Source organism: Plectropomus leopardus, chromosome 5 (assembly GCF_008729295.1).
Source record: "Plectropomus leopardus isolate mb chromosome 5, YSFRI_Pleo_2.0, whole genome shotgun sequence".
Classification (NCBI taxonomy): Eukaryota; Metazoa; Chordata; class Actinopteri; order Perciformes; family Serranidae; genus Plectropomus; species Plectropomus leopardus.
In genome coordinates this window covers 16,060,951-16,075,006 of record NC_056467.1, presented here as the reverse complement: position 1 = coordinate 16,075,006, position 14,056 = coordinate 16,060,951, and the positions used below count along the sequence as shown (strand labels likewise).

The following is a 14,056-nucleotide window of genomic DNA, read 5'->3' as shown; positions in this document are numbered from 1 at the left end:
GGAATTTTTTTTAATTGTTTTTATAGAATTATAAAGCATTTTATAAAGCAGCAGGCCATTTACCAGCTTGGTGTCTGATGTTAACCACTGCTGCTGTGTTAGCTTATGCTAACTGGGCAGACGCTGAGCTGATCGTTTGAAGACAAAACGGCTTAGCCTCCGTTATATATCCAATTTTGAATGAAAATATCATTACCTGGTCCGGTTTAACATTGTAAGTAATAAACATATCTATTTTCTATTATAATGAGCAGGTAGGCTCATAGGCTTCATATGCTTGTCAACAACAGCATAAAGTGCTTTTCCACTATATCTGCAGTATTAGATTGCTAATAAGAAGTCATTTACCCACCCACCCACCCGCACACACACACACACACACACACACACACACACACATTCACAGACATTCATCCAGTGCACCACTGCGAGTCCATATTTCACAGGCAAATCTGCCGAGCGTGCAATAACGCTCCTGCAGTTTGGGCCTCCCCATTACTGGGATAGGCTGGTCCGAGCAGTAAAAACCTATTACCCCTGCCTCTCCAATCCCCATAATTGACTGCACATCTTCTGCGTTTGCCAGCCGCAAGCCTTCCCCACCAGAGCATCTGTCAGAGATCTGTGGCGGCAGCCAGCTGGAAGTTGGCTTTTAGGTGGTCCTGCTGCTGGAAGTGGTGGTGGATGATGATGGATGTAACTTTGGCAGTCTTGTTGTTAGCGATGCGCCATCTGCCAGTGCAGAAAGATGCTGACTCCTTTTACAAGTCAAAATGAGGCCCTAAAGGATTGTTCTTAAAACAGGGATATTGTCTCATTTGATGTTTAGTGCCAGCACATCGGCTATCACTGGTACAGCTCCATTATCTGCTTGTTGTGGTTTTTCTACAGTGACAACCTTATAAAGGTTAGTTAAAATCATACACTGTATAAAAAAAAATGGGCATAGCCTTGAGTTTGGCATTTTGGTTATCGACATCTTTGATGTTTGGAGTCGTGACTTGAGGTGACCATATTTGAATAAGAGGGTGAATTTGTGGAGAAGTTAAGGGTGGATCTGACTTATAGACTGTGGTGACAGCTTGCTGACAGCCTGTCACTCAAAGCTGCTACGGCTTTAGTTATGTGCTTTTAAAAGACTGTGTAAATTATAAATGGGTGAGTTATAGAGAAATACACCCTCCATTCTCCTCCAAGAATGGGGCTTAAGGGAGCAATTAGCTATGAAGACCAAAACCGTTATTTGTACCAGGCTGTAAACATGTTTATTTCTGCTGCAAAGTTTTTCGATTTTCACCTCTTGTTTATTACATAGAATACATATTTAAATAGTCCCATGTGAATTTTTTAAATTTTTAGGTGTCTTTAAAAAGGTGGTTTCTAACAATTGGCTAAATGAGACTATAGCACCGTAATGACGCTTTACAGCTTTTTTTGTCTTAACAACAATAAACTGTTTATAAAGACATGACAGCTCCCCCAAAGTGAGGCTATTCACTCTCGATCGCCCCCTGGTGTCTGACTGTAGTACAGGTCCTAAGGCCCGCCCCTCCATGTTATGTGAATGGACACAGGCCAAACTAAAAACTCAAAGTACACACCAAATACATTTTTCCCAAAGACAGTTTCTGTCACTGAAGGTAGTTCTCATCACGCTGATGTTTGTTGAACTGTTTGTTTTTATGATCAGTGCGCTCGCATTCAGCTGCTCACGACTGGTCGGACGGGTGTTTTGGCAGGAACTCCCTCACTGCAGATATCGCTACTGCGCAGATGCAGGCTCTCAATGACATCACCCTCTCAAGATGGTAACGCCCGTATCTCAGATTTTTTAACCTCACTTCAGCATTGCTGGGGTAAGTGGGGGCGTGTCTTCCATCTTTATACACAGTCTATAGTAGCATCATTAAGTAATGTGACTTTGGTGCAGATGCATATTTTACCAGCATTTGACTGATGGCTGGTGCTAATGTCAAACCTGTTTAAGTGCTGTTTATACATGTATACGTATATTTTTACTTCTGACAATTGCATTTATACAACAAATAACATAAAAGTGGTGTTACTTTGTGAAGATTACATTGCTGAAAAAAAACAATGCAAGTATTATTATGTTTTGTTTGCCAGAGGATATTTTCTGCAATATAAATTTCATAAGCTTTATGACGAGGGAACCAGGGTAACACTAACTAACTACAAAAAAATGTCATTCCTGCAGCATGGCAAAAAGATTATATCTGCACCGCCATAATAGGGTCATATGACAGTTTGATGGGAGACGAAGGCAAATCAGTCATATTATATTGAGGTTGAAGATGCATTCATTGATTTTTTTTTTCTTGGGCCACTTGTGGATAACATAACAAGCTGAAACACAACACTGACACATTATGAACATATTAAATTGCTATGGCAATCATGTTAGCAAACAACTGCCTATTTACATACCCACACACACAGAGCAATGTTAGCATTTCCTTGGAAAACGTTTTGTGTCCACTTGATGAAAGTAAGTCCAAAATTCAAGTTCCTTTTAGTGCTGATTGGGTTTTTACCTTCTCCTGAGGGAAATATTTGTGTGTTTTGCTGCTAAATGCTCAGCTGTAATCACCAGCCGGTGACTAACTTTGTCTGTCTGCTGTCTGAGCATGTTAGTGTACAGAGGGCTTTTCAGAGTTCAAGTTAGTGAATTCTCTTTATTTTGTCTTTACAGTTTCCTGGAGTCTGAGCTGTTTCGTCTGATCCATTAACATATTAACAGCATTTTTTTTCTCTTCAACTTTCCAGTAGCAAGTATCCATTTCACATGGGCGAGGGGAATATTAGCACTTAGCTGTGAGCTTGCACTCTTGAGCTGTATCATGTGGTATCAACCACATTTGATTCATTTGTTCGCAGCGGGTGTTGTAAACCTCTGTTTTCCTCCTCTGACTCACTTGCACTTATCTGACATCCCTGTGGTATGTGATTCAATTCCTTCCTAATCCAGTGATAGGAACTGCTTTATAGCCATTTGCTGTCTCTCTCACACCCATCTGCCCTTGTAGCGAATGATGTTTTGATCTTCTTTTCAAGGCCCGTATCCCCTTTCCACATACCCTGAGGAAAGAGACAGGGTGCTGATGGCTGCCACAGAGCTTGGCTAACTGCTGCAATCTGCCCTCTGCAGAGAAACTAAATAGACTTCTCTCGCCTTTTATTGAGTTAGTGGCCAGCTCCAGTTTCTCCCTCCTTCACTTTTCTTTCTTTTGCCCTCTGTCAAAGCCTCCCCCTCTCTCCATCTCTCTCTCTCTCACACACACTCTCTGTGCCATTAGCAAGCGGCTGAGTTGTGAATGTCAGTGGGTTCATGATGATGGCTCGGGGAAGTACAGACTGTCTCATGGATACTGCCTGATATTCCCTTTGGTGTGTAGTGCCCACAGGAGTGATATTACAGTACTAATGGGTTTACTGCATTGCCTTTGCCTTGTTTCTCTGTAGATCTGAGTGCTGGCTGCTGTATAGTGTCAGAAGTAAAGTGCGCTGAAAAACACAAATGGCTGTGCCAATAGCAACTAAGCTGCCATCAGCCAACAGGAGTTAAAATCCTGACACAACAGTGTTACAACTCTAAAAGACTCCTGGTAAAATACTGCCAGATACGTAATGCAAATGTGTCAAAAGCCTTATTTATTTGTACTTCTCAGTAACACTTTTACAAATAAGGGTTCTAAAGGGTTTTTTCTGAAGTGCTGAGATTTTACCCAGACATTTGCTTCTGAAAAGGTTCTTCATGGGTTATGTTTAAGACTAATGCTCAGGCCCCCAAGGAGTGCTCTGTTATTCTATCGCTCTGTAAACGTGACATCTATTGCAATGCATACCTGACCATCCTGGAAGAGATATTCCTCCTGATTTGCTCTTCCTGAGGTATCTACAATGTTTTTTTCCTTGTTAAAGTTTTTTTTTGGGGGGGGGGGGGGTTCCTTATCCGCTGTGAGGGTTCAATGACACAGCGATGTTGTATGCTGTAAAGCTGTCTGAGGCAAACTGTGATTTGTGATACTGGGCTTTGTAAATAAAATGACTTGATTTGACTTGACTCGTTTTACAATCAGGATTTGATCTATTCAGTCCGATAACATTTGTGAAATCTAGCAGAGCCGCTCAAATGAACCATTTATCCCTATTGGAACTAACGGGGCGCTAGTTTGGCCAGCGGAAGTTAGCTGCTTGACCACACTCATGAGTCTCTAGTGCACTTGCTCTATAGGCTGCACATTGCCGAAGTAGTGCTGATAAATCCTGGGTCATCGTGGTCGTTTTATACTTGGCAGTTGAACCATCTTGGCTTCATGCACCACTGAGTACACGTACATGTATGGGGCCCTACATTCAGTCCTCGCTTCAGCTCTCTTAATGCTAATGCTATGAGTGACAACGCAACAGTGTGACCAGCTTGTGTTGCTCAAGTGCTTGTTAATGTAGTTACGTCTTCACAGGCTTGTGTGTCTCTGCTACTTGCCACAAAGCACCTCAAGTGAACGTCATCTAAAGTTTATATTTGGTTAAAAACATTATCTATGTGTTTCATCGATGTCTGAACATCACTTTTTGCCTCACCATCCCCGTGCACACCGCAATGCACAGAAAGCGAGCATCTCATCATCTAACAAAGCGATGTAATCGACACATCATGCCCGTCCACAGCTACAAGTGTAGGGTGTGAGTTTGTAGCGTCATGTCGTCAGCTTCCATAGAAAATGACTTGTAGCCTGTTACTGTGTCACTTACAGTTTGAACACAGTCTAAAAGTTCTAATGAGAACCACTTTTCATCCAAAGAATCCTTTTTGGAAAACAGGGTTCTTTAAGGATTGTTGAAAGAATGGGGGTTAAATATTCTCGCCCACAAATATTCCAGTGCTTTCTTATGTTTCAAACTATGTTTTAAATGTATCTGAACTCTTCATATTCAATTCATTGTTCTTGTTTTCTGTCATGGTTGATATCTTTATCATCATTAATGCAATACAAAAGGCCTACAACATAGTCTGCTAAAATTCCTTATTTGGTTCTTATTTAGAAGCGAGTTTCAGTTACCAACCCTGCTGCGCCACTGAAATATTAAAGGCTGTTGAAGTCAAGATTTCACGAAATCATCATCCCCCTAAAAATTTAATTGTGAAGCAGGAGTGTTGTTGGTTACATTGAACCATATCAGCACCAGCACTTTAGAAGACCCATAAAGCCCAAAGCTGCTGGTTGTGCTTATCTTGACCTCAGCTAACTGTTGAAGGTAAAAATTAGTAGTGGTAGAGAGATCAATGGATGTCAAATACAATTTTGAAAACAATTATAAATTCATGACTATTACAACCTCCTGGGTGGGTTCTAAATGAAATCTTTTGAATATGAAAGAGTCATCAGTTGGACCCCTTTTGTGGGTTCTTGTTAGCACCCTTAGAAAGTGGAAAGGTTGTTTATAGCAATGGCAGGAGGCCAGGGGCCAGTCGCAGCAGCCCTATACATGTTTCAAGGACTTTAGGACATTTCTAGGATTTTAGGACATTTCTAGTATTTAAAGAAGTATGTAGGATTTTAGGATATTCCTTGTATTTTCTGAAGTTTCTTTGCTTTTACGATATTTCAAGGATTTTAGGACATTTCTCAGATTTTAGAACATCTGTAGGAGGTTGCAGGGGATCCTCCACTGGCACTTCTTTTGATAAAAAAGCTCTATTTTGATGCTGTTTTATGCATTCTGACACCTTATGTAAACTAAAAGTACAAAAACAATTCACAGTGTGAATCACTTAATTTTTATTGTGAATTAGAAAATGGTTGCTGGGTTAGCCGGCACCCTATGAGGGGCCATATTTTTCTCGTGGGCCGTAAATTGAGTATCACTGTTGCAGGGTCTCATAAGGAGCAGATGGTGTACTGGATGTGTGTGCAGCAGTCTAACAAATACATTGCAACTTATTGATCACCAGGCCTGGAGCTATGTCTGTTATTACCTAACTGGAGCAAATATTGGGACATTTGCAGTTCTTATCCCATCAAACCTTGACCTTTTGAAAAAAAAAATCTGATATTGAATTGATAAATTTATGAGATCAACTTCCTACATCTGAGTTTTTGTCTAAAGGAGGCACATACGGACATTGTAACAGTACAGTGTTAATTGTCTGGGACAATTGAATCATGCCAGTCACCAGATGCCCTCTACAGCTTTTATAGGAGCTTCCTCTGGCTGAATGTTTTATTGTATCAACTTGCACAAGTGTAATCTGAAGACAAAGTGTGCACGCTGGATGCCACTTCTCATTAATGTGTTTTAAGCTTTACTGCAATGTCACGGGCATATTGCATAAACGATTCATTTTTATTACATAATAATGTGCCAAAGTGAAGCAAGGGTCACCATCAATGAGACGTAGCCTGTCAGCGCTGCACCGTATCTGTAGTTTTTCTAAATCCTCTTCAAAATCATTAAAATGTCGAACACAACATGGACACATTTCTCTGCTTGTCAGGACATGTTTGCATCGTTTCACATCAAGATCAGAAGTATCTCATTTTTGATTATCTGGGACATTGTCCGAATTTTTCACTGGCTGATTGAAACAAGCTACAACCTCTCACAGCCTTTAACAACACGTCCACCATCTTTACTGCAGACCTCTCAGTACTGCAGAGGGTGACAACAAGACAAGTGTCAGCTTTCAGTTTGATGGTAGAGCACCCTCAACAAAGACTCCATGCACATGCTACAACATGAATGTGAAGAGGCCACATGGAAAGACTGTTTGTTGAGGATTGTGTCCTCAGAATATTGATTGTAGAGTACTGAACAGTAGCAGCATATCAAGCATCTGTGGCAGCCCAGCGTGGCTTCAGTGTCTAAGCTGCATCTTGTATCAGCATTCCCTCCATCCTGAAACTTTCAGTGAGGGGATTACTCAAGTGTCAGCGCCTCGAAACCAGAACAACCAGCAGCTGAGGACTCAGCACTGGGAAAGCTGATGATGCACTGAGATCTAGGTGTGTGTGTGTGTGTTTTCCAGTGAATCACATTAACTGATTATTTATCATGGTTAATCCAATGACAGTACCAAATACTTGTCAGCTCTGGCATTTCAAAGTTGTGGATTTGCAGCATTCATCTGTTAATATATAAATAGAATTATGGACTGTTGGCCCAATAAATTGGGTAACTTTAAGATGTCACCATGGACTCTGTTAACTTGTAATGGCAAATTTGGCATTATTTTTTGATGCTTCACAGAAAAAAAAGGATGTGTACTGATCAAAAATAATTCATGAATTCAAAAAAGGACACATATTTTTCTTGATGTACTGATATCTATCTATCAAGGAATTTGGTAAGAAAGAAGGCACTATTGCTCTTTTTATAGGGATTATGTATTATGGTGTACTACTATATATACACCTATTTACTCTGTTTGCAAAAATGCCCATATATTTCTCTTATTCATATATTTACAATCATATTGCAAGGAATTTTTTTTTACACTTTTTGAGGCCATATTTAGTGTTTTCTTTTTGTTTTGTTTCTTTGTTTTGTGCTTTATTTTTTCTGTGCTTATTTTCAGGTTATTGTCTTGCAATCTTTTACTAATTTCTTGACCATTTTGGGGCCATTTCTCGCTAAGTTGCTTGTCGTCCTGTTCCCGTGCAATTTGCTCAGGTTTCAAAGGGTTAATATTTTAAATTTTAAAAAAGGAAAAAAAAAAATCACTTTTTGAGGTCATTTTCCTGTTATCTTTTTTGTTTGTTTGTTCATATGGTTTGCTTTTTTTGTGCATATTTTCAGGTAATTGTCTTCCAACTTTTCAGTAATTTCATGAAAATTATTGTCGTCCTCTCTCCATTTTTTGAAAGAAATTAAGCCATTTTGCTCAAGTTTCAAAGGGTTAAGAAAACATGCATCGCTACTGCTCCGCTTTACGCACTGAATGATACGTGGCTTTTTTTTTTTTTTTTGTAGATTTGGTGATGGTACTCACCATAATGGAGTACACCAGTGCGACGATGCTGACGGGCCACACGGGGCAGAAGCAGGACACGATGACAAGGATGAGATAATCCCGGGGCTTCGGGGTCTCCTGGACCGTAGCGTTCCCGGTGGAGGAGCGGCTCAGACTGGCCTTGGACGGGGAGAGTGGGGCGGCGGCGCCCAGCTGCCCCGCGGAGCCCGACCTCACCGCCACGCTGTGGCCGTTCTGGTCGGCCTCCAAGCCCCTGTCGCTGTCCATGTTGACTGTGAAGGAGGTGGACATCTTCATCCCATTTCCTCCGGGCTCGGTGGTCAGCGCCAGGAGTTTCTCCGTCTCGTGGGGGTCCGCGGGCTGAGCGCCTCCTCCACCTTCACTTAAATTGGACTTGAGGAAGTCGGTGTCCGTGTTGATGGCCATGATCAAGTCTTAATTGTATCAAATTGAATCGAAAAACGAAGATTTTTTTTTTTTTAAAAAAAAAGTGGTTTAAAATTTATTATAAACCAGTTGACATCCCATAATATTAGATGACAGCTGATGCAAGTTTTTACAACTTATCTTTCAACTTTGACTGAATGAATGTGAACACCAGCCGATGTGAGGTGGGTGGATGAAAAAAAAGGCAATTTGAAAAATCTAACCTTACAGACCAAGCCCGTTAAAACAAAAGAATAAAATCAGAGAGGAGATGAAAGCAGCGTGATTCCTGCAGAGAGGCCATCATTCTTCCTCTTCACTCACTTTCCATCCCCTTCCTTCATATCCGCCGTGTGGCTCATCTCCGAAAACCTCCCCTCCTCTCTGATACATCCAAGCAGGAACAATTCAGTCAGAGGAGCGCATTGATCCAGCCCCACCACTCTGCTCTAAGTCTGTCTGCTCATTGAAAAGTCGCCTGAGCGCCCCTCTTTCCTTTTTCAAACAGAGGAGGATGGATCAAAAGCAGACTCCAGATCAGCCACTTTCTCCTCCTCTCCTCCTCTGTCTCCACGGCGCAGCAGCACAACGACTGTAACTCAACTTGGGACCAATGTCACAGTGCCCACATTAAAATAACACTTCCGGTGACGAAAACACAAAATAAAAGCCTCATTTAAATAAAAACTAACAGAAAATCAAGCCAAAAATATCCATTAGTTTATGAGCACTTACGAAATGCATTATAATAAAGAATTACGTCATTATGGATTAATTTTAGGGACTGTGCATTTTTGTGAAAGGGGAGGGGTTGTGCAAAACAGGAGAGGCATGTCAAATATTTATTAAAGGACTTATGGTTTCTATTTTAGCTTGGGGGAGGGACATATAACTTCATAGGGTTGATTATTTATTTATTTTTTTAAATACACCCCAGCCTGAACCCCAAATCCCAGGCTTGAAAGATACCCCCCCCCCCCTCCCCAGACATCTGAAAGTCCATGAACACATCATGTGTGATAAACACTTGAGCCAGAAACAGGATGAGGGTTCTTTCCAAATCAGTTATGACTGCCCTTACAAAGTCTGTGCTCTGTGTGCAATTTGCACACAAACGGGACATAATACATATTCACAACACTGCAACTTGAACTCTGACCCTGTTTGCTCATGTATTTGTTAACATGGCGGTTAAACAAAACGTCATTTTTGCCAAGCTCGCCAGAGACGGAGGTTAACCTGTGAGCTCTGCTGTTGTTACTCTGCAATGCATAAAGTCTTACCCCTTAATTTATAGCTGCATACATTGTGGATTCTGACATTTTATGTGCATGACAATAAAACTGGACTGCATTTTTCTATTATGTTTTGTTGTTGTTGTTATTGGTAATCTTTATTATTAGTTTCTTCACTTAAACAATTTGTATTCTTATTATTACCAGTCAACTAGTCATCAGTCACTTGAATATGCTGTCATCCATTTTTTATTTATTCATTCATTATCCAAATCTGACGGCTGATTATGAGCTGTCATCTGTTTGTGATGTAGCCTACTGCCACTGTGCAGAGGATTGTGGGTAAAAATAGCCAGCTTGATAGCTTGTATCATCATGGTTATCTTGGCATACTGCATCTGACATAGGCTGCTATGTTTTGGGACATACTAAATCTTTTTGAAATCTCTTTTTTGAAAATTATGGGTACTGGAACGCATGTCAAATTGAAGCCTATGTCAGGCTGCCCTCGTGCAGCCTTTACTGTAAGGGTTATATCATAAATGACCTAAAGGCTGAGGGGAATGAAAGCACAGGATGTCTTCTCAGTTTCTTCCGCTCTTCTTTTTTAATGTCCACTTCATCAACAGGACAACTCAACTCAACTGAAAACACAGGAAGCATCTTTCATATCACTCTGGTGCACTACATTATGTAGTCCTAATTCCTTATATAAATTCAAAACAATATAATGCGGGAATTTTGCATGAATGAAATGAACTTAGTTGTCTAAATAAATCAGAGAATAAAATTCCAAATTAAATTAAAACTTCCCCAGTGGGTATCTGATGTCAATTCAACATCAATATGACATTAAACACTAATATCAAATTGTCATCATAACTTGGTCAAAAACGTAAATCAACATGACATCAATCCTTTGACATAAATTTGATATATGTCAAATAATGATTTTATTGATGCTATTTTGACATTACTTCAATATCAAGCTTCTTTGAAATTTCACCCAAATAATGATATTGATGTTATTTTGACATTGTTTCTATGTCAAACTTTTGCAAAAAAAAAAAAAAAAAAAAAAAAAGCACAGATGGAAAGATTTATATTTTGTGATCACAAATATAAATCTTATCTTACAATAGCCATAATGATACATTAAATAAAAAAAAAAAACAAAAAAAAAAACCTTCGGTCACTGATATACTCTGATAAATAACGAACAGTCCCTGAGGACTAACATTATTTTGTGGTGAAATGCACCGCCCCGCCTGAACGCTAATTGGTTCAAATAAAAATTCAAACACACCCAAAGGTGCACGCTGCGTCTCATCAACATGCTAAATGCTACAATGCTAATGGACGTTTACGTCTGCGGTCACGGAGCAACTTTTACCTTCACCGAGCTGCGTGAGGACTTAGTTTGACTGCGTTTGGCTCAACATGTGCGAAAACTTAAAGTAGTTCGGCGGCACAGAGAGGCCGAGAGGACTGGTTTTGTTTTGTGGACTAAGTAGATGAAGGAGCAGAGAGCCTGGAGCAGGTGAAGAAGGTGAGTACGATAACAAACTTTCTGCTCTTCGCTACACTTTGTGCTAAACTGTGTTATCGCTTTTGCTTTGCTGGACTTGTTTGTGGCTGTGGAGTTTGTTTATAGGTTTCCATCTCTGTGTTGTAAGTTATGTGATGTTTTATTCTCGGTTTTTTTGTAGCACTCGCTCCAGTGACCATAGTTGTTTGTGTTTATTGTCGGCCATTCTTGCTTAAGTGTTTGAGTTTTGTCCCCGTTTCCGGTTGTTGAAAGTCAGTTGTGTGCAGACTGCAGAGTGTCTGTAAAGAGGAATATATATGTTGGCTCGGATAGATGGACTGTGTGGTGTAATGTTGACATGTTAATGCACTTTATGTTGGAGCCTTAATATGGTCATTAATTTAGGCTAATAGATCTATCATATAGGCTAACATTTTTTCGCATAGGCCTACATTTTTCTTCTGTTCCACTCATCTCAGGGAAAACAAGGATGTGTCTTCTTTTTTGGGAAAAAACACATTTGTTCTGATTTTCAAAGCAACAAATGTAAAATGACAAAAATATTATGTGTGAAAGACCCGGTGTGTATGATTTAGGGGGATATATTGGCAGAAATTGTATGTTTTGTGAAAATCCCCAGCTGCTAGATAGCAGCTCTGTAATCTGTCTTCAGTCATGTGACTCTGCAATTTCAACCCAACAACATATTCCTGGTGTATTACAGGGGTTGTGCTGAATACAGATCTTACTGTTCTTACTGCATTAAAAAGTAAACATATGTAATTTTACGCAAATGGTGGAGTGCTCTTTATGATAGTTTTCCTTAGAAACAACAATAATAAAAAAAACACAATATATCGCCTTGCCTACAGTATTGTGATATATCCCAACATATTGAATTGTAACCTGTGTCGTGATATGTAATGCATCGCCAGATTCTTGCCAACACAGAAAAAAAAAAAAATAAATAAATAAATAAATAAAAATAAATAAATACATGATGCAAGACACAGCTGGCCCTCAGGTATTTTTACATTTATCTAATTTGGCCCCCATTCAAAAACCAAAGCATTTGCCAAATAAATTCAATATATATGAGAATGAAAGAGAAGAAAAACAGTAAAAGCAAAGGGTAAAGACCAAAACAAGCAGAAAAGAAACAATAATAATAATTTTAAAAATACCTTCCTTCCAAAATCTAATATTTATAATTTTTTAAAATTTTATTTTATTTTGAACAGAAGATAACTGTACTTCCTGAAACTGGCTTTCTCTGGCTGACTTGACGCAGCTCATGCTGGAGTGGGGCAGTCTGGCAGCAGAGCCTTCCCCTCCTCCTTCTCCTCCTCCTCGCCCCGTTCCTCCCCTCTCCTCAACATCAGCACCAGTGGTTTGTGGAGGAAAGCCAGCAGTGGATTGTGCTGCTATGCAGAATTTACTGTAGTCCTGTGTTTAGTCTGGGGCAGGCCCGGTATCATACATCACTTCTTTTCCCAAGTCCATTCTCTAAACAGCACTGGTGATATTTAAGGTTGATAAGAAAACATCTTACTGGATCTGAAAAGAGATAAATTGCATTTGGTCTCTAATGAGTGCTTTAGCAAACCACAGTTTTAGTCTTCTTGTTCATATCAGGCGATACTCAGCAGCAGGAACTGCATTAGTAAAGGTGGTGGTGAAGGGATGGATGCTATAGCTTGAATGTTCAATCACAATCCTCTGTGGTTTTTTCCCTCTGATCTGGTTCTATTGATTTTCCTTATCATTAGACTGGTGCATTAGTGTCAGCCTCATTTACCTGAGTGACTGCTACGCTGTGCCGTGACCTGATGGGGGGGGGGGGGGGGGGTGGGGTGGGGGGGGGGGGCAGTGCAGATAGTGATGAATGGGGATTCCCTGAATGAAACTGAGCTCTCAGTGTGATGTCATACTATTGATCTATCCAAACATTTCATCTCAACAGACAAACATAAGTGCAATCAAATGTGTTTTTTAGTGCGTTTCCCAGATGTATTAGTCATAATACCCCTTTGCATTAAACTCTCTCTGTTTCCTTCCACTCTATCTCTTTTTAAGACGTACAAAGGAAAAGAGGGGAAGGAGACAAGCTGCAGATCATTTACTTTTACGGGCCTCTAGACTGTTCATGAAAATGAGGCTGGTGCTCACAGGCTCAGCGTAATTTCTCCAGCAGGGTTCAGGGGGAAACAGGAATAATTGTGATCAGAGCCCCACCTTGTGGAAGGGCAATGTGCTTACAAGACTCAGAGATGGGGCTTGGTTTTAATTTTATTTTATGTGACTGGTGATAAAGTTTTTAGAAACAAAATAATCACTACTTCATTTGTGGCTCATTGTTCAAGCAGCATAGTGAGACTTGTAATATATGGAAAAAAAAAAATACAATAATGGTGTTCCTGTTGGCTCGCATAACATCTAGTTACTAAGTTTGCTAATTGCAATCAGTTAGGGCTGAATGGATATTTTTTTATATGCATGATGAGGAAATATTCCAAAATAATTATACAAATCAGACAGCAGCAAAGGAATAGTTTGACATTTTAGGAAGTACGCTTATTCACTTTCTTTTTCTAGACTTTGATGAGAAGACTGTCATGTCTGTTTAGTCTGCAGCCGGCTAACTTTGCTTCGCATAAAGACTGGAAACAAGGGGGAAAAGACGGCCTTGCTCTGTCTAGCACCCATATAACATCAGATTGGTATTGATCTTGTGGTTTAACTCTCAGCAGGCCAGCAAATAAGCACACACTACTCCTTCAAACCAACTCCGTAATCATTATTCTCACTCAAATCACTAACTGCATTTGTATAAAAGCAATAAAAACAGCAATCAAAACAAAACCATTAAAT

At 39.9% G+C, this 14,056-nt stretch overlaps 1 protein-coding gene across 1 annotated transcript in view; it reads right to left on the bottom strand.

Annotated features, from left to right (window-relative positions):
- trarg1a (trafficking regulator of GLUT4 (SLC2A4) 1a) overlaps positions 1–8,437 on the bottom strand; it is a 20,828-nt gene extending 12,391 nt beyond the window's left edge. Inside the window, exon 1 of the mRNA XM_042485991.1 lies at positions 8,015–8,437. Coding sequence (XP_042341925.1) covers positions 8,015–8,422 — 408 coding nt within the window. The 5' untranslated portion in view covers positions 8,423–8,437. The remainder of the gene's footprint in view (positions 1–8,014) is intronic.
- Positions 8,438–14,056: the final 5,619 nt, after the last annotated feature.